The 21,085-nt window shown below is 46.9% G+C and overlaps 1 protein-coding gene across 3 annotated transcripts; it reads right to left on the reverse strand.

Annotated features, from left to right (window-relative positions):
- Positions 1-1,668: 1,668 nt before the first annotated feature.
- On the reverse strand, positions 1,669-19,813 carry CBX7 (chromobox 7). Of its 3 annotated transcripts, none has more exons than XM_082045383.1 (6): positions 19,568-19,813; positions 18,143-18,186; positions 14,032-14,097; positions 11,509-11,575; positions 10,574-10,913; positions 1,669-8,693 (listed from the first exon to the last, which is right to left on the reverse strand). In XM_082045383.1, exons 1-6 carry the CDS (start codon positions 19,634-19,636, stop codon positions 8,548-8,550), a joined length of 732 nt encoding a protein of 243 aa, XP_081901509.1. In that variant the 5' UTR covers positions 19,637-19,813; the 3' UTR covers positions 1,669-8,547. The 3 variants fall into 3 exon arrangements, with proteins under 3 accessions (XP_081901509.1, XP_081901508.1, XP_081901510.1); XM_082045382.1 differs by having other exon boundaries at positions 1,669-8,696; XM_082045384.1 differs by lacking the exon at positions 19,568-19,813 and adding an exon at positions 19,109-19,293 and having other exon boundaries at positions 1,669-8,696.
- Positions 19,814-21,085: the final 1,272 nt, after the last annotated feature.

Below are 21,085 nucleotides of genomic sequence, written 5' to 3' on the forward strand. Positions count from 1 at the left end.
CCCAAAGCAGACACAGCCACCCAGGCTGCCCCTGGATCAGGGTGATTACATGAGCCCTCAGGTTTCTTCCATCTTCACTTTAAAAACAATCGCCTGGAAAAAAAAACGCTGGGAGGAGAAGGACCAAGAGCAGGGGAGGCAAGTGGCACTGAACAGACAGGAGGTGACTGCCAGGTTCCTGTCAGCACTTGCCATCCTAGGGGCCACACACACTGTGCTTTGCTCCATGACTCTCAGAGAACACCGAGCTGCCCAAACTGTGCCGTTTCCCCTCTTGGGTGCTGCCTGCCATAGCAGGGCCCCAGGGGCTCGTCCTGTGTCACAGCTGAGTGACTGTGTTGTCAGGCATCGTCTCAGGAGAGCTGCGCGAGGCAAGCCAGCAGCACTGCCTGGATCAGAGGGGCAGCACAGCAACAGATTATTAAAAAAAGAGAAGTACTATCCAGATTAACCTTTAATCCAAGCAACACATGCATACACAAGGACAAGCCCTTACGAGTTTCTAGTGACAGCCAGTCTCTGCAGCATTGGCAGGGGTAGGAAGAAACAATCTCCAGCGTAGGCTTTCCCGTAAGAAACTGCAGTGCAGTTTCTTACAACTTCACCTGACTCACTAGCTGCTGCCAGAAAATAAGTGTCTGGCTGGAGTCCTGCTCCAATGCCATCATTGAAATCCAGCCTCCCTGGCTCTGGGCAAACACGCTGACTGCGCTTTGGTAATGCAGGCAAGACCTAACCATGCTACCTTGAGCCATGACTGACTCAGGAAACACACCCCATTTCCTCCCACTTTTGCTTGATACGTTTTTGTAATTGACGTCATAGCTGCATTTGGATGCAGGTCTGACCCTCACGTTACATCCACTGAAGACATCTTTGCCCCATTTGCTTGCTGAGGTACCTCGATTAATGGCTAGCCTCCCCTCCACAGGAGATGGAGAGGCACACACCTTGAGGGACCAAGGTTTAGACCAACACAAACTAAATGGCCCTTTGGGATTCTCTCCATGGAGTATCTGCAATCCCAGGACTGAGGCTCCTCAGCCAATTCCTCCTGAGCAGCAGTGAATCAGGGGCCCAGCTTCACTGCTGGGCTCCTGGGGAGCTCATTGAAATCCCTGCAGGCCAACCCACTGGAGGCTTTGGCTTGGAGGAGAGCAGGCTTCCCCGCTGGCAACCAGTGCAGAACATGTTTGGCAGCCCAGGCCTCACCTCAGATTTTCTGTTCCCACAGAGACGCAGGATTTGGGGCACTCCAGAAGAGCTGTCCTGGCACCGCAGCATTGCACGAGGACGTCAAGAACTCCCTAACGCAGAGCAGCAGTCACCCTGCCATCGGTGTCCTCCTCTTCAAATTCTAATCCATCAAAGACCAACCGTCCCCAGGTCACCTCTGTACAGCCCTAGCCCAGTGGGTTAAAAATTAATAAAAACCTAACCTCCTCAAATCAAAGTAATGAGTAATGGCAGAAACAGCCTTTTGCAGGCTTCATTCTTCATCGATCCTTCTTTACTGATCGTTTCTCACGCATGCACACACACTCACATTTTCCATTCCTTTTCCAGCCACGCTGCATGTTTATACCAACAGAAGCGACCAGTGGAAAACAATTCAGCTGTAGAATTAAAGCAAGAGGAAGTAAATGACCACACAAAAAGACCATAAGGTAAATGTCAGTTCTCATATTTAATATTTTAATAATGTTGTTTGCAACATTTACCACATAAATCATCTAAATAAATAGATGCTGTACAGTCTCTTATCCATATCAGTACAAAAATAAAACCACACTTTGTGTCAAATTATACTTGAACCTGCCCTCCCTTTTCTATTACAATCTCCTTTTACAGCACATACTCGCTCAGAAAAGGCATTTATATTCCAATTGGTTTGTTTGGAATTGGTTTACTCCCTGTTTCCCCCCACTCCCCAAATACATTCAGTTAGTCTGTACAAAAGCTAGAAGCTCATTCTGTGCAAAAGGAAGCTTTCTGTGTGCAAAGACTCAGATACTCTAGCGTGCTGACAGGAACAACAGCAGCAACTGAAGAGATAACAACAAAAATCATGGAGGACTCTCCCCTCTAACTGACCCCATCCTCCATTTCCCCCCCAACAGAAAGGAAGCATACCAAATTAGATGAGCCGGTGTGCAAAACAGTCCTAATGATGTGCATACACCGAGGGGAAAGGTTGGTGCTGAAAACCCAGCAAGGCAACTGGGGTTCCCCCAGCTGTAGAGCTGGCTAGGTGAGGAAAAAAGATTTTCTTATCTCAGCCTGCTCAAAAGGTTTCTGAGTTTTTGAGAACAAAAGCACCATCTAAATCATTTTAGTTCTTTTGTTGCCATTCTGTTGGAGATGGGGTGAGGAAAATGGCCTCTGGAAAAATCCAGGAGGTACTGAAGACAGCTCCTGGTTCACCCTCCCTTCCTCACCCCGCCCCCTGCAGATATCTCCCTGTTCCTCAAGTAAGCTAATAAGGTGCAATTTTTCAGACAGGAAACTCTAAAAAGATGTCTCCAGAGCTAGAAGAAGTGATCATAGTTCCAGACTAGGATCACTCAAATTGAAACTCAGCTTCATTTTTCCCTTTCCTCAGACAAAGGAGGTGGGGAGGGAGGAAGGTGACCTGCACCCTGAAGCAAGCAAGGGACTTTGCAGGTCTCCTCTCCTCCCTGAGGGAGCCCTCCTTTCCTTGGCACGGCCAGAACGCCCTCCTCTTCAGCCATGGGAGGGAGGCAAAGGGCTGGGTGGCAGCTCTGGAAAAATGATAAGGAGCAGCCAGCATCCTGAAACAGATACATCTTTTGCTTTTCAAATGCCACTTTTAGACAGACGATAAGGAGTACTTAGCACTCCTAGTACTTTGCATTTCCAAAGTGCTTCAAAATATACTTCAGATTTAAAAGCAAAAAAAAGCTGCTTAACATTTTGACAGATTTGCAAAAAGCTTCTTTGTGCTGACACTACATTTTCTGGTTAAAAAAATAATAATAATAAAAAAGGCTTTCCACCTCCTCCTTCTGCAAAATCTCCCTCCTAGTCAAAACTCTGCTACCCCAGTAACGACATATGTTGTGACAGAGGTTCCAAACCATCTTATGAGCTCTCCCCTTCAATATCTGTCTGGCACCCTCAGACCAGAACCCCCAGCATCTTTGCAGAGCAGCCCACGGCAGAGGGAAACAACCTCGGCAGCAAAGCTTCTACCCCATCCCAACTTGGTAGCAATCCATCTCCCCCGGCTCAGCCATTACATGCTCCCACTGAGCCCTGCTCCTCTCTACAACACACAGTTAACTAGGGATCATCTCCCACTGCTCCCTGCTAAGCCACTGTACTTTAAAAAATTAAGAGTGCAAGGGAAAGAGAACTGGAAGAGAAAAAGGGGTCATCACTCCAGAAAGTGCTTGTTAAAGGAAAGGATTTGAAGGGTCTGGATTCATTTTTAAGTGATTGCTTCTCTCTCCTTCCAATTGTCCTGGGGCTGTTTTGTAGGCCTTCCCATCTTGACCAACTGCTTGGGTAGAATCCAGGTGGTTCGACACCCAGAAGGTTCACTCTCTCTCTGTGAGGACAGCAAGTTCAGCAGGCAGAGGACAACATGGTCTCTTGATCATAAGCTATTGTCTCAAAACAAATTTACCACGCCCTTGGGAACAATTGTTTTATGACAAGCATGGCAAAAGTGACATGTTCCCTCTACCTTTATGTGCTAATGCTATACATTTCCACGTAGAAGTTACCCTACACAAGCTGTCAATGTACGCATCTCCTTTGCTTTCACAAATGATAAAAGACAGCTACATAAATGCAGCACTGACCACCTCCTCTACACAGGGCCCACTCATAACTCCAAGGGGCATCTACCCACTGATGCAAGGGACCAGCTTCACAAGTTCTCTGCACTTCTAACATGCCTTCTCTCTCAACTGCACCCAAAAGCCACCTCGGCACAGCAACTCTGAGGCAGCTGCCCCTGCTATTTTTCTAGAAAGGCTCACTGCCGCCTTCTTCTTAGGCTACAGTTAAGCAAGGGAGGAACAGAAGATGGGTAGATACCAGTTAGATTTAGAAAATTAGGTTTTTGCACTTTGCCTAATTCAGAAAGCACAAACCTAAAGTTTGAGAGGAGAGGAAGGGGTGGAGAGGTGGTGGTAGATTTAGCTTCGCTTAAATACATGGATGTGGCTGACAACTCTTGCCACTGCCTTCCGCACCCTGGCCTCTGTTGTGGCTACCACCGAGGGTCCTGCATGAGCTACCCTGCCTATTTTTTGACCTGTGTGAGGCCTCCCTTCTCTGTTCCAGTGAAACTATCAAACAGCACTAGCTGGCGTACAGCAGGAAACAGCACTGGGGCCAAGGGCCCCCTGTGAGGTGAACAAACAATTTTATACATTCAGTCACAAAACACCAGAAGAACAATTCCAGACAGTTTCACAACACTAACAACAACAAAAAAAGCCACTCGTTTCTCAATAAGCTTCTTTCTGTCTGAGGCTCCAACATAAGCAAGGGTCAATTCACTAGCAAATTTGGTTTTATTTTGGCAAATGGAACTGCTTTTGGGTGTTCTCACAATAATATCCTGGCCTTGCTTGAAAAAGAAAAAGCAAAACAAAAACCAAAACCACCTTGGTCTGACTTCACAAGCAGAAGGGCCCCCAAGCAAATGCAAGACAATAACGAGCATGCAGAGCTAAAAGGCTACTTAATGCCACTATTTATGTGTTAAAACTTGCTGTTCCAAGGTATCACATGTATCAGTACAATAATACCTAGTTTATAACCATCCAGGAACAGAGGCAGTCCTTTCCTTTTTTTTTTTTTATAAAGACAGCATTAACAATAAAGGTTTTCCAATCTCATGAAGCCCCTCAGTTCTGTCATATCATATATAGTGAGATCACTGTGAGAAGATCTACAAAATAAAATTTTCTGTCCCCAAAACGTGGCTGCTAAATTCTCACATGGAAACAGTTCTAAGAATCACTATTAGAAGAGCTCTTCTTCAAGAAGTTTGTTTCTTGCATACAGTTCAGTAATTTCCACTGGCTGAAGTTTGGTTTTCTTGTTTACAGCCATGGAGCCAAAGGAGGTATGGGAGAGTTAACCCATTTCTATTCTTGGCTTGCGCTTTAAATAGAATTATTAAACTCAGCTTCAGCTGGATGCTATTCTGGCTCTTCTAATCAAACGGAATGCTTAACGAAACTCTGAGCACAGCATCTGATTTTCATGATATGTTAGTCCAAGAGGTCCCAACTCAATTTTCAGATTTTGGGTTGAACTGGCAGATGGATGGTGTGGGGGAGAAGAGACAAGTAAACCCAGACAACCTCTCTTGCCATTACAAGTAAAACCGACATACATCTCTACACCTGCAGAAGTGGAATAAAGCTCATTTTAAAGTCCGTGAGGACCAGCTCTACCAAGGAAGTTTATGATATGTCACCAGATGATATGGAACAGAGCCTCATTTTAAAAAGATCAAGAGAAAAATCTTCTCAAAAAGATCTTTAACATGAGTAAGAATTCATGAACGTCAAAAAAAGTCCACTCCAACACAGTAACTGCTTAGTTTCCTACCACAAACTTCTCCTCACACACACAAAACCAAACCCACGCACATGCAACTTGTTGCATCTTAACCTGATAAGGGTTAACTCCTCATTGACCTGTACGCAAAGCAGCATGGTAGCCAGGTACTTTGCTCAACACTTCGTGTAGCGAGATGATTAGTCACCAGCAGAACGCATGCTAGCTTCATCCAAAAAATGATTAAGATATGAAGCTGTGGGTGGATCCTCTTTGAAAGACAAACACAGGTCTTTGAAAACTTTACTGCAAGAGGAAGAAAATATGTTTAAAGAGAAATGCCAAAACAAAACATTGAGAAGTCTCAGCTGGTGAGTGGCGAGAAAAACAGAGGATGGAAATCCAGTTTATTAGGACAAGCTCTTTCCTGCTGCAGGATTGGTATTGCTTCCAATGTTCGCCAAAGCCAGGAACTTTGGTAAACAGGAAGCTTTTTTTGGTGTGTTTGTACACTGAGATAAAGACAGGACAAAGGCAACAGTAGTTGCATTAGAATAAAGAAACCAGATTCTATAAATGCCACGAAGATTTAGCAGGATGAGCTAGAATTCAAGACTTTAAAAAATAAGCTAAAATATTGTACTTCTGCAACCAGAACTACCTGACCTGCTACAACCCTCAAGAGCAGACTCAGACATGTGGTACGTCCACTGCTCACACCCAAAGAAAGATGCAGGTATTCAGATTTGGCAAATGTTGGGTAGAAAGGGTATGTGGGTGTGTGGGGGGGAGCGATGATGACAACACAGTCTGACCCCACATCCTGCAAAAGAGGGTGCAACTCCAGATACAGACGCCTCGCTCTGGACACCCACGTTCAACAAACATCCGGAGCCTGTATGCTTACCTCATCAATTTGCCCTTGCTAGCTATTGCAAGCTTCTTTCCCACTCACTCTTCCTCCCACCACATAATTCCCCCCTCAGCTTCCACTTCTCACCCTCTCAGATTTCTCCATAATAAAACTCATTTGTCAGTTATTTGGGAGACAAAAGGCTAGTCCAGAAATTCAAGATCTTCCCAGTGGTCCCAAAACTGTTGTGACACAGTAGAAGACAGGCCTGATCAAACAGCTCTCTGAGATGGAAGGGGAAATCCTAAGTCTACACTGAGCTGCCATATCCTATCTGGGGTAAAACCTGCTTTTAGAAACCACAGGGGCAGTCCAAGCACTTGACAAAAAGTAGATGTGTGGAGGTCCAGATGCCCCAGAGCTCCCAAATTCTGCAGGCCAGCAGCTAAGCCCTTCAAAGAAACACACTGAGGATTTCCACAAGTGTCTTTAGCTCAGAGGGCTCGTAGCTTCATATAGAATAAAGACAGCAGATACGAGATGCTTCAGGTGGGGTGAGGAAACAAAGGATTTAAGGACAGTAATAATAACAGTACCCAATGTTACCCTGCAGCACTCTGTCCTGCAGTTCCCACCTTAGACTCTAGCTTACTTTTCTTGCTTTCCATAGGAAAAGGACTATATTTAAAAATTTAAGTTATTTAAATAAAATTTGCTTTTAAAAATATGGAAGAGAACATGCATGTGCGAGAACAGATGCTATGCTAAACTACCAAATCAAAATACAGCAATTCTTCAAAAACCTCAAAGTGTCACAGGCAGTCCAGCACAAGGCATTTTAAGTGCAAGATCAGGCAGGGTCTATTGAAATGCAGACTACTTTCCTTGGCAAAGATTTTTAAACCTTCCAAGGGGAAGTTCCCATCAGTAAGTAGTACAGGATCACAGATACTGTGAGGAGACTGGAGTCACGGAAAAATATTACTTGGGCAGTACAATCCAAGAATTCTCATTGCTAAGATTTAAGATTTTTTTTAACCCTCCTCAAATCTAATACATGCCTTCCCCACATGTTGTTTACCTTGGATCTCTCAATGGGATCCAAGAACAGAGTTTGCTGCTAATCAAAGATCCATTTCTAGCTCAGTTCTGTCCAATTCCTGTGTCCTGGGCCTGTGCCAGTATCCTGGATATCTTTGCAGTGCCAGGCAATGCTTCGGTTGTCCTCTTAGCCTCTCCTCCCAGGGGAGAGGAGTCAGTTTTCAACCAACTTATTACCAGAGATTCAGGGCAGCATTTGTTATTAATACTGAATTTGGCAAAGGGTAAGAACACCCCACTTTCCATAACACATTCCTTACACAGCTCAGCCAAGACTAGAAATCCTATTTAGCATATACAGAACGGTATGTCTCGACTGCACTGCATTTCTGAGCATTTAATGAGGGCAAATTGAATTTATGTCGCCAATCTAGATTTCAGAGATGCATTTCAGTCTTTCCACATGATCAACAAACAAAGGGAGAAACCTCTGCTGTCTATACAGACCCATGCTGCAAAGACTGAGTTAACCACAGACAGGCAAAGATGGTTCTGATGTCCTGACAGCAGGCCACAGGGAAAACAGTACTGGAGAGAAAGTCTTAATAGGCTGGAGTTATCTACACAGGTAGGATACATCACCTCTCACTGCTGCAGGAAGAGAGGGAGGAGGAAGGTGGGAAGAGCAATGCACAGAGAATGATCTTTATCCAAGGGATCAGTTGCAGAGCAAGGCGGCAAGCTAGAGATCCAGCTCTCTTTCCACCTCCACATGCCCTCTCCCCACAAATGCAGCTGCCACCACTTAACAGGATAAAAGGCAGATTGTTCAGCTTGCTGCTTTCACATCTAGGAGGGGAGTCTTTGCCAGGGAAAGGGACGTCAGTTTTTCAGATGGACAAAGCAATGACAAACACACATCCCCTACACTGCTCTTTTTTTTTTTTTTTTGCGTATCTGAAAGGGGAAAAAGGAAAAAAAGAAAAAAAGGTTTCTGTAAACATTTTAAGAGGTGACATTTTGGACTTTTTTTTCTTCAGGGTAAAATAACCCTTCCCTCTAGCCCCACCCTAAAAGTACTGGTTTTGGGGAGCACTGAAAATGGAGATTCAGAACGGTGCGCTCCGGTCTCGGAAGAAGCCCTCAGCCACTTGTGCTTCTCTGAAAGTGACGGTAATGGAGTTTGCAGTGATGTCTGTCACTGTCACTTCGCTGGGGGGCACAGTGGGAATCCAAGGGAGACTGCCATCCACATCTGCTGCAGAAGGAGAGGCAGACAAGAGCATGTTAGTGACAGTGAAGGAGAAGGAGGAAGGAAAGGATGGAAAAGGGGCCTCCTTTCTGACAACAGTAGGTGAAATCAGCCTGTACTGAGTCTGCACATACATGGCAAGAGAGAGCATGGGCAAGCCCTCCCCTCAAAGGCTCTGAGAAAATGGAGGATCACTGCAGGGAATAATGTGAAAATGAAAGAGTAGCAAAGGTGTCCAAACACAGAGCAGCGTTGCAGCAGACTACATAGAGGTCAAAAGACCCTGTAACACAACCCACCTCATCTAACCATCCACAATTCCCTGACACCTCACACCCCATTTCAGCCCTTAATTTAGCTCTGTGTCAACAAAGCACATTCACCCAGGTGTGAGCTCACCTGCTTTTAAATGCTCTACCCTGCTGAAAAGTCAAAAATCACACACTCTTACACATGCTCTTCAGATACTTCTATGGGGGTCAAAGGGATGCAAAATGAAGGGTCTTCCTCATACTGCATGTGCAACACAACCTGGGTGCAGTTCTGTCAAAAATCCATCAATACTGCTTAATGGAGAGGCTGCTCTCCCTTTCTCATACCTTTCCTTTGCTCACAGATTGCTCCACACAAGAAATCCAAGCATCTCTGTACTTTCTCACTGCAAAAATAATTATTAGTCCCTCCCTTCCCTCCAGCTCCCAGAGACCACCACAAAAATACACAGAATGAGGAAGGAAAGCATACCCTTTTCCTGTCAGTACACCTGTACTACGATACCTTGTTGTCCCAACCTAGGCAAGGAACAAGGGCCCCTTAAAAGTGTACTTTCTGGCATATGTCTCAAATACTTGGGGTGCCTACTTTCTTCTCAAAAAGAGTCCAATCCCCGCTAACAATAATTGGAATTCCATGCAGGACATGCATCAAGGGGAGAACAAAAACAGTTTTACATTTCTGTGGTGCCGTGCACTCTTCCAATCCCAAAGTGCTTCAGAGCCCAGTGCTTCAAGGGGTGAACAGCGCCACACACTTGCCCATTGCCAAATGCAACATCAGGTTCCTCTGTGCTAGCCCAGTTGCTGCCTTGCTGGATTTTGGGTGCTGTTTGAATCCCTCTCAGAAACTCAGGAAAGCTACGCCTCCTGAAGCTTTAATAATGCAGGGATAGAGTTTCCCTGGTAACTCAGAGCAGCAAGCACATCCCACAGACCTCCTGCACAAGATGCTGGTATCCCTCCCCAAAATGCCAAATGTGCTTGGACATCTCCCATGCCTACACCCATACTGCGTACCCAGTGGGATCAGGCAGGAGTTACCATCCTCAGCTCATCTCTCTCATCCCCCTCTCACACAGCTCCATAAGCAAGTAACTTTAGAGGAAGGGTGGTGTGGAGAGGAAAGGGAAGGAGGGGGCAGAAGAATGCACTCTGAGTTCCTAGCAGCATTCCTGTGTGCTCCCCAGAGCAGCACTATGAGGAGTGGTGGGATCTGAGCTTGTCCACTGCCAGCCAAACTCCTTTTAGCAGAGCAGCAGGCAGAACATGTGCGGATATGTGGACAGAGGCAGAATTCATCACTACCACACCTGCACGTCACCTCTGCTGGGAGGAAACTGAGAGTAGAGAAAGTTGCAGTATCTTCTGCAAGTTTGCTGAAAGAGGCATCACTGATATAAAACTACAGAGAGGCAACAGCACCAAAAAAAATAGGTTAATTATGCTATTCATCCAAACAAGAAAGGAACTTGCAGACAAGAGGGCCACGTGAGCCAGTGAGAGCTGCTCTGAGGACCCGACCTAAACCATGATTCCAGGATGAGGCAAGCATGCAGAGCATCCTTCACATGTCCCAGAACTTCAAAGCCAAGGGGTCTCTGGCCTTACCTTCTTTGCTGGTGTGCTGCATGGCCTCCCAGTCCTCAGAGCCCTGGCTTCCCTCTAAACCCACTGCATCATTCAGGAAGAAGTCATGCCTGCAGTTTCGGCTCTCCAGGCTCGCCATGCGGGGAAACTTCTTTCTTGACAGTCGCAGATACTTCTGGTTTTTGCGTTGCTTCCGAAGAGAGAATGGCAGGACTGATCCTCCAGTCTTCTCAGAGAACTCTGCCTGTCCTGGCTTGGCCCCTGGCAGGCTATTGTCTCCTCCTCCAAACCTCCGCGCAAGAGAGAAACAAAGCTTGTCCTTTCCCTTGTGGGCACTCCTCAAGTCCATGCCATACAGCCGCTGACAAGACATGAATGCAGCAAGGGTCAGAGTGGAAATCTGATAATACAGTCAGGGGTCCCATTTGGGAGCCAGGAAACTACTCTTTGTTCAGTCTCCAAACATCTAGGTGAGCTAGGATAAGTTGTGCTGTTTCTACAACACTGTTTTTCTCACCTCTTGTACTGTCATCTAAGCTCTTCCTAATATGTGCTTCCTAGGACTGGCTGCTTAGCTTGGCAATTCAAAGTGTGCTGGAACTCTGCATCCAACCAGTGGCTGTTTTTAACATGATGGAAAGTCCAAGCCTAACGTGAAATTAAAAGAGCACACAAACCAGGCAACCTGCAACCACCCAAGCCCAGAGTTTATAGAATCCTAGTCCAGAAAGAAAGACCTGTTGCTTTTTGGTTTGCCATTTTAAAGACAAGTTATCTTGCTCTTCAGCTAATAGGTTAAAACTATCTGCCTACTCACTGATTTCACGTTGTTGTATTAGCTTGTTACCTCTAATTTTGTCCATGCAACAGCGAATCGACAGTTTCTACCTCTCTGTGGGCAGAGGAGCAGCACAGCAGCTAACAAATTAGAAACATATAGAAGAGCAAGAGGCTACCTGCAGTAGGAGACGCTTTGGTTTGGGGCCTCTTTTCCTGTACCCTGATGCACGGTCTCTCTCTTCCCTGTAAAAGGGGAACACAGATCAAACTGAGTACTAAATAGCACAGCACAAAACCTACTCAAGACTTGCCGCTTTTTGCAGCACAGCTCCCTCATTTCACAGAATCACAGAATGTAAGGGATTGGAAGGGACCTCAAAAGATCATCCAGTCCAATCCCCCTGCCAGAGCAGGAACACCCAGATGAGGCTACACAGTAATGTGTCCAGGCAGGTTTTGAATCTCTCCAGAGTAGGAGACTCCACAACCTCCCTGGGCAGCCTGTTCCAGTGTTCTGTTCCCCTCACTGAGAAGAAGTTTCTTCTCAAATTTAAGTGGAATCTCTTGTGTTCCAGTTTGAACCCATTACCCCTTGTCCTACCATTGGTTGTCACCAAGAAGAGCCTGACTCCATCCTCGTGACACTCACCCTTTATAAACATTAATAAGGTCACCCCTCAGTCTCCTCCAAGCTAAAGAGACCCAACTCCCTCAGCCTTTCCTCATAAGGGAGATGCTCCACTCCCTTGATCATTTTTGTTGCCCTGCACTGGACTCTCTCCAGCAGTTCCCTGTCCCTCTTGAACTGAGGGGCCCAGAACTGGACAAAATATTCCAGATGCGGTCTCACCAGGGCAGAGTAGAGGGGAAGGAGAACCTCTCTCAACCTACTAACCACCCCCCTTCTAATACATCCCAGGATGCCACTGGCCTTCTTGGCCACAAGGGCCCAATGGTGGCTCATGGTCATCCTGCTGTCCACCAGGACGCCCAGATCCCTTTCCCCTACACTGCTCTCCAACAGGTCATTCCCCAACTTATACTGGAACCTGGGGTTGTTCCTACTACCCAGATGCAAGACTCTACACTTTCCCTTGTTATATTTCATTACATTTTTCCCCGCCCAACTCTCCAGCCTGACCAGGTCTCACTGGATGGCAGTACAGCCTTCTGGCACGTCAGTCACTCCTCCCAGCTTGGTGTCATCAGCAAACCTACTGATAGTACACTCTATTCCCTCATGCAAATCATTGATGAATATATTGAATAATACCAGCCCCAGTACTGACCCCTGAGGCACTCCACTAGATACAGGCCTCCAACTAGACTCCGCCGCATTGACCACGACTCTCTGGCTTCTTCCCTTCAGCCAGTTCACAGTCCACTCACTACCCAATCGTCCAGACTGCACTCCCCCAGTTTAGCTGTAAGGATGCTGTGGGAGACTGTGTCAAATGCTTTACTCAAGTCAAGGTAGACCACATCCACCACTCTGCCATCATCTATCTACCTTGTTATGTCCTCATAAAAGGCTATGAGGTTGGTCAAGCAGGACTTCCCCTTGGTGAAGCCATGTTGACTGCCCCTAATGACCCTCTTATCCTTGATATGCCTTGAGATGACACCAAGGATTAGTTGTTCCATCAGTTTCCTAGGCATGGAGGTGAGGCTGACCGGTCTATAGTTACCCAGTTCCTCCTTCTTGCCCTTTTTGAAGACTGGAGTGACATTTGCTTTCCTCCAGTCCTCAGGCACCTCTCCCATTTCCTAAGACTTGGCAAAGATGATGGAGAGTGGCCTAGCAATGACCTCAGCACCCACGGGTGCATCCCATCTGGACACATGGATTTATGGATGTCCAGATTGCTTAATTGCTCCCTAACCCAGTCCTCATCAACTGAGGCAAACTCCTCCATTGTCCTGCCTTCCTCTGGGGCCTCAGGGGTACAGGGTTCCTCAGGACAGCTTCCGGCAGAGTAGACAGAGACAAAGAAGGCATTCAGTAACTCTGCCTTCTCTGTATCTTCTGTCAGCAGGGCACCCACCTCATTCATCAGTGGGCCTACATTGCCTCTGGTGTTAGTTTTATCTGCCATGTATTTGAAAAAGCTCTTTCTGTTGTCTTTGACCCCTCTCAGCAGGTTTAATTCTAAGGAGGCCTTAGCTTTTCTAGTTGCCTCCCTACACTCTCTGACAACATCCTTATATTCTTCCCAGGTGGCCGGCCCCTCCTTCCATGATCTATAAACTCTGCTCTTCCACTTGAGCTTTCCTTCATTAAAACCCAATGGTGACCAGTGTGGGCTAAGAAAACATCCCAGAATTGCTTTTTGTAGGAGTGAAAGCCTTGCAATAAGGGAATTTTTCTGACTCAGCTGAACAATAATGGGTTAGAGAAACTTATCACCTCAGATCACTCCAGTCCAGCTGTGGACCAGAACAGAACCTGAGACTGATTGCTCTGTGGGTTGGTGTTGCTTGTTCTTTGCCTCATTTCCTGAACAGTACCAATCAAAGCTGCTTTAACCCTGTCTTGTCCACCTCAGCCAACACCAGCACACAGAGATCAAGCAGGATTCATTGCTATACATTTCATCTTTGATCAAAGTAGGGCAACAGGGGCACTATATGCACACTATGAAATAAAGATACTATTTCCTTTCCCTGTATCCAGGGAGAGAAAGAACATGCACCCTTACTTTTCTTCATAAGCTACTACCAGGCGAGGGTCCAAGATATGATCCTCTGGCTCCCATGTGCTGTATCTGAAGAAAAACATAAGAAATACAAAGTAAACAATAGTTTAATGAAACATTCTCTCTGCAGGCCTGCTACCAGTGTGCTGCAGCCCTGGATACTGTCTTCACAAGGGTTGGTGGGGCCTGTCACAACATTGCGAGAGCTCTGAGGAATCCCAGTCATTCCCTCCCCAACTTCCCGCATACGCCACCTCCCCTTCCCAAAACAGGCAGGGCCAAGCGTCAAGCAGCTCTTTGTAGGAAACAGGGAAGACTTATCTCCCCAGGGCCCCCTCCATGCTGTTTGCAAATCCTGCGCAGACACTCACAAACTGATTTTAAGTCAACGCCTAAACAGGTCTCATCTGCAGCACTCCCTCAGATTCAGTGAACCCCATGGAACAATTATACTTGATCTGATACAGCTCTCTGAAAAATAGGTCTCTCTTAATTTAGAGTGCTTGAAGAGTAAGTACGCTCTCTCACCTGCATTATTAATTACCTCTAATCACTGAAGCTGAAAGTATTCATTTAAGAAGAGTTTAATTTTTCTCCACTGATGACATTCAACTAAACATGTTTAGACCTGGGCCCTGAGGCAAGTTGATGGCCACTTTCCAACTATTCCTCCCCTTGCTCAACTCCCCCTGCAGGTTATTTCTGTCTAGCAGAGGTCATCAGTATTTCTGCGTCAGCGCAGGAGGAACACATCTGCGTTGTGGTGAGGGCTACCAAAACTACTCAAAAGAAGCTTGATGCTCTGAAAGTAGCCTGTGAACAGTGTTACTCTGCCTACTTTCCCTCCATTGCCGGACAGCTGTGACAAGAGTCAGATACTCAGGAAAGGACTGAACTCACCCAGCAGGCAACACTAAAACCAATTCTCAAAGGGCACAGCTGCACTTAATACCAGGGAGAAGCAGCCAAAAACTCCTATCTGAAAGGATCACAAGGTGGTCCTCATGGCACATTTGCTTCTAAGGTGTTATGTTTGCCCAGAAAAGGTGAGCGGCATGTCTCTACCATGCAAACTCAAAGGAAAAAAAATGCAAGTCTGAAAACACAAATTCTTCAGAACATTAATTCTTCTGGAATGTGAAGTCCAGGGCCTGGAGGCAGAGCTCCTCACAGCCCCTGGGGAGGAGAGCCAGAGAGAAGCCACATGCAGGTGGGCAAGAATACATTTGAATCAGCGACTTTTAAAAAGGGGAAAGCATTTTAAGATGTTTACATTTCTGAATGAAGCACAGGCTGTAGATGGGGGCACAGGATACATGCATGTATGTACACAGGGAAGGTGGTCTGGAAATGCTTTTTGCTTTCATCTCTTCATTAGATAGAAGAATATTACTGAAATATAAGAGCATTCCTGGAGAATGGGTCTAGAAATGGAATACAATTCTTTTACAAAAGAGAGAAACAAAAATATGAAATTCAGATATCCCAAGGTACACTGTACATCAGAGAGTTAAGAACAGACATCTTTATAACCAGCTGATCCCTCTCTCCCTCCTTTGCTCAAACCTCCTGCAGCAACCTGACTGTGAGCTGCCAAAGCCAAGAGGCTCTTTGAACAGAGGAAGGTTTCCTCCCAGCTGCAGGGATTCTGGCAGTCATTCTATAAATTTAAGAAAAATAATAACACAAAGGAGAAAAAAAGACATTGGCTTTCTTTTCATGGGCAGGAGAATAAAGGGGATTTACTTTTTTTAAAAACTGGTGGGTGTTGCCCTTTTCTCTGCAGCTCAGTTTCTGGCTTCACTGCAGTGGCAAAACACTGCGTATAAAAAAACATGGTTCAGTTTGCCACGCGCGCGCACACACGCAGAGCTATATATACGGGTACACACAGCCCAGGCTGCAGCAGAACTGCAGAGAGCAGGCACTCTGGAAAACACAGATCATATGATCTTCCTTCCCCCTCCTTCTACTCCTCCTCTTCCCCCTCCCCTCTTAACTCCAATACAAGTTGTAAACAAGCTTGTAGCTAGAATCAGATTGTAACTCCTCCATTCCTTGACTGCAGCAGAATCCAGAAATCTGAGGTGCAGGACATAACAATATATTTTTTAATTAAAAAGGAAAAAAAAAAAAAAAAGAGTAACATACTAATTATTTGGGAAAGCAGCAAACAACTGACCTGTCCTTATTCACTTCCATGAAGCCTCCAATGGGAATGGTGAGGTAACTGGCACAGAGATTACAAAGAGCAATGCGACAAGGTTGGGGAGGGGATTTAAGAGAAACAGGACCTGGGATGAGGAAACAGAATATACTGGAAGACAAAGATGCAAACAGCTTGTGGTGCTGCCTGCCATCACAGGCATGTGTATGTTTAGAAACAAGGAACAGAGACTGCTAGCAGGATGAAAGCTACTTCAGTGCTCACACCATCCTGGTCTTAAGCAACTCAAACCACTGAATGAACAGTTAAAATGGAGGGGGGGGGTGGGGGGATGGGGGGGGAAAAATCAGTGCTTTTTAGATTTGGAATTTGGGGGAAGAAAGAAGGTATTTGGACATGTCACAGCATCAAAAGAAGGGAACCCTGACATCCCCTTGCTCCCTGGGCAGAAGGCTGTGTTTTTAATTTCCAAAAAGAGTTTCTGGCTCCCCAGAGTTTAAAGGTGCAGGGCTTGGAGAGGCAGCAGTAAAAATATGGGCTGCTCTGTCCAAAGAAACATTACGCCATGCCTCAGCCCACCTTCTTAGCAAGTGACTTTACAAGAGAAGGACTTCAATGCATTTGCTCAAAGGAGAATAGGACAAACATCAGTATTCTGACCAAAAGGGGGATGGTGCCTAACAGACTATGAATACATTTCCCAACATCTACCAGGGATTAAATTAGGCTTGGCTACTTAGAAAGCTGAAGGAGTCCAAGAACTGACCCACACTATATGGCAACTCATGCTCAACAAGTGCACAAGATGACACTGTGACAGCAGAATTTATAATGAAGAACAAAGTCACCCTTTCCCACCATCACCACCAGCGAGGGGAAGCTGCTTTTATTCACATACGCCCTACAAACACAAGGATTAAGCATGAGGATTAGGCATGCAGGAACACATTTCAACTTCTTGGACACGAGGTACGATCTGGCAGGACCATCCTAGCAGGCCTTGCTTTGCAACTGCAAGTACGAACCCATAAAAGTAGCCCCCTTTGCTTAGCAACACACAGTGCAATTGCATGTGTAATGTCGTTGTACCCACACACATTGTATATGTACACACACGCAGTTCCAAACAGAAAAGCAAAGACAGCGCCCCATATGGGTTGGCCAGGAGGCTGTTCTACTAGGATGCTAGCTAGCAGTAATATTCTCCAGTTACCTAATCCTTTTAATCTCAAAGCATTTTACAGATTGTTTAGGCACAGAGCAATCACTCTTCTTCAGAGGCAGCTGCATTTTAACAAGAGAAGTATCTGTAAACAGTACACAGCAATGCTGCAATTTTTTTTCCCTTTTTTCAACATAGCAATCAAAGCGAAAGTAGAAAAGGCCCTCAAAACAACAGACCGTTTCAGAGAAGGAAATGAAGGCATGGCTGTAATTTCCAAGTGACAAAGATCACCAGCATTTGGCTACAATCAATAAAACTGAAACATTGTCTCTCTCCATTTGCAAATTGTATGAGGGAAGCAGCGGGACAAGAAGACATGACCATCGACTTGTTTTCTATTTCTAAAGACTGTCTATAGCTCTAAAAACAAAGTGGGGTCCTCTTGATGCCAACTCAAAAAAGCAGGAGCCCTTCCAAGTTCAGAAGTCAGGGCTCCTTGTTGAACTCAATGAAACTACAAACATAGGTACCTAGAAAGCATCTCAGTGGAATACTTCAGTGGTGGCAAAAACCAGTCAGAATAGACTGGCACACAGTTTGTATCACTCAGCTGCCAGTCCGGAAATAGGTTTGGTTTTGGTTTGTGGCTTTGTTTTTGTTTATCGTTGCTGGAATGAGGCACAAGAGATTACCCACTAAAATGAGATGCTCAGTTGCAGAGCAAACAGTGTAAGCTACTACCAAATATTTAAAGGAAAAAAGACAAGTAAAGCACAACTTACTTTGGAGGCCATCCTTTCCACTTCACCAGGTATTCTACTTTGCCCTAAAGGTGAAAAAAGAAAGAAGACAACAGGTAAACTCTGCAAACAAATAGGGGCTACCATAATATGCAACCAGTCAACAGGACTAAACTCTGCAACTAAAAAGCCTATTTCCCATTATTTTATTTTCAAAATAAACCTACTTCCTCATTCAACTACACTTGCTATACCTTTTTCCCTAGAAAACGGGCACACAGGTATATTTAAGCATGCTTGAACTACCGTCAGCTTGGGATCAAGCCTTTGCAGACGCCTAGCAGGCAGAACCCCAAAAGCCAACTGGAGAGCAAGACTGCAACTATTCCTTCACTTACAGGCAATCCTACAAGGAGTCAGCAGGCATAAACGTGAAAAGGAGATGTATGCCAGGAGCAAGTGTCAGAGAAATTTTTTTAAGTAAAGAGAAGAAATACAATATTTCAGAACCTATGAAGCATCTCTTTGGCATGTTCCCTTCCAGCTGCTACACGCTTTACTCAAATACTGTTCTATCCATCATAGTCACTCAACCTTTCTACCTAAGCAAACAGGAGCTCACAGCTGAAGTTCAGAGTTATCCATTTATTTGTTCATTCTAAGTACAAGATTTAAAAAGAAAAATAAAAAAGCAAACATAAGCATAGTGATTAGAAACCATGCTCAAGGGCTCCATGAGCAGTGTGCACAACTGTTAAAATCTTTAATAAGCACTTCCCAAAGCATGGCAGAGGCCTTCATCTGTGCAGGATGATCACACCTCAAAGTGCCGCTATTGCAGCTGCAGACACATTTACAGGACAGCATAGCAAGCAAAGCACTCGGGTACTTAAGCCAGAGAACTGTTTTTCTTTTCCTCATGGGGGGCTCACCAGCTTCCCAATGTTTGAAAACACTGCCCCTATAAGGAACTTTTCATCAGAGGATCTCTATACTCTGCTTGTTTACCAGGTTAATCCTCATAACACCCCGTGGGGATGGAGAGCGCTTTCACCGTTGGGGAAACTGAGTCACTAGGCTAGGCCGCCAGGTCTTCCAAACCCCCTCTGGATTCGGGCTGTCCGGTTTGTTGTCAGCAGCACTGACTCTGCAGAAACTGAAACCCCTCAGCAGTAACACCCTCTCCCTGTCCCGGCTGCCCCAGAACCTCCCCCGCGGAGACCCTCGAAGCACCCACCCACCCACCTCACGAGCCACTCTCGCCAACACGCGTGTCCCCCGCCCGCCGGCCCCAGGCAGGTGCCCGTGCCGCCCCCGCCCCGCCGTCCGCGCGGGGGAAGAAGGCAGGAGGACCACGCGCGCGCCCACCACGCCCCCTGCCCGCCGCGCTCGTGCGAGGCAGGGAGGGCGGGGGGTGTCCCGGTGAAGCGCCCCCTCCCCGCGGGGGCCCGCCCCGCCGCAGCCCACCTTCCGCACGCGCTTCTTGCGGATGCTTTCCACCGCGAACACCTGCTCCCCGATGGCCGACAGCTCCATGCAGCGGGCGGGACAGCGGCGCTGGCGCCGGCCACCGGCGGCCCCGCGGCCGGGGGAGCTGGCTGTCGCAAGGCGGTGGGCGGCGGGGGGCTGCCTCGCGCGGCGGTGGCGGCGGCCGTTACCCGCTGGCGGCCGTTACCCGTCGCTCCCACACACACGCCCCCTCGCGCGCGGCCGCGCCCCCTCCCCTCCCCCCGCCCCGCTTTAGAACCTGCGCAACGTTTTCCCCGGCGCGCGCGGGGGGGGGGGGGCGGAGCGCGGTGCGGGTTGGGCGGCAACCGCCGGAGGGGCCGCCGCCTCAGTCCCGCTCCGCGCCGCCGCTCCGCCTCACCCCGCGGCCGGCACTCGGCCTCCCCTCTCCCGGGGACAGGCTCCCGCAGGCCCCTCGCTTTCCTCACAGGAAGGGCCGTCGGTTCCCAACACCGCGGCGCTTGCGTGGGGAGCGCCGTGAGGAGCCTGTGCCCACCGCCCGCGCGGTCTCCGGCCGCCACGAAGCGGTCGCGTTTCCGAGTGTTTCCCGCAGGAATGGCCCCCGGCGATCGCGTGCCGTGGGCGGCGGGTGGGAAACCGGCAGGTGACAGAGTGTGGGAGCAGGAGGAGCACGGTGCGGCTCGGCTGTCCCGCTCCTGCCACCTCGTCGGGAAGTGCTGAGGGGGTTTCATGGACACAGCACACACACGTAGCTGTTTGACACCTTGAAACAGAAGGTGGCCAAGGCTTTCTTGGGTAAGGCAAGAGAAAATATAATAGGAACATGGTGAGCAGGCTTTCAGCACCCAAGCGTCCAGGCTCCTCTGCGCACCAGCCTGGTATGCAGAAACGTGCTTTTGCTTCCCAACCGCTACATTAAATTACGGATTATTTTTTTAAAGCCTCCTAGGGCATTTTTTCATCAGAGCAAGGACTTATTTCCGTATGTGTAGCTACCTTCCCTCCCACAAGTGTGCTGAGTTGCTCCTCCACTGAGACTGGTCGTCGCTGGATTTGTATGTGAAGTCTGAGATGGAATAAACTTTACTGTACAAATGGCAAATATTATACGAACAGGAGTCTACGATGGTAATTCAATAAAAAAACGTTGATTTTCACACAACGTGCCCAGTTCCTAGCTGTGGATGCAACACATGCTTTATTCTTACTGCAGCCGTTTAAGAACTCAAAGTTCACTGTTGGGAATTGTGACCGTTGGGCTAACCATTAAGCAGACCTAGCAGTTTGTAACACAGTTTTGGTTCTATAGCAGCGTAGCCATTGAATGTTCAGGTTTGTTGTATTGCAAAATAACAATAAGGCTTTGATCTTTTTAATCCTTCCTTTCTTATATTGTTTCTATGTTTAGAGGGAATAAAGAAAAATGTTGGAGATAAAATTACTTTGTTTCTCAAAATTAAGACCTTCAGAAGAAGCAGAGACAAAAGAAGATCAGAACATTTCTCTGAATTGCAATGA

This window comes from Streptopelia decaocto, assembly GCF_964273445.1.
Source record: "Streptopelia decaocto genome assembly, chromosome: 1".
Taxonomy (NCBI): domain Eukaryota; kingdom Metazoa; phylum Chordata; class Aves; order Columbiformes; family Columbidae; genus Streptopelia; species Streptopelia decaocto.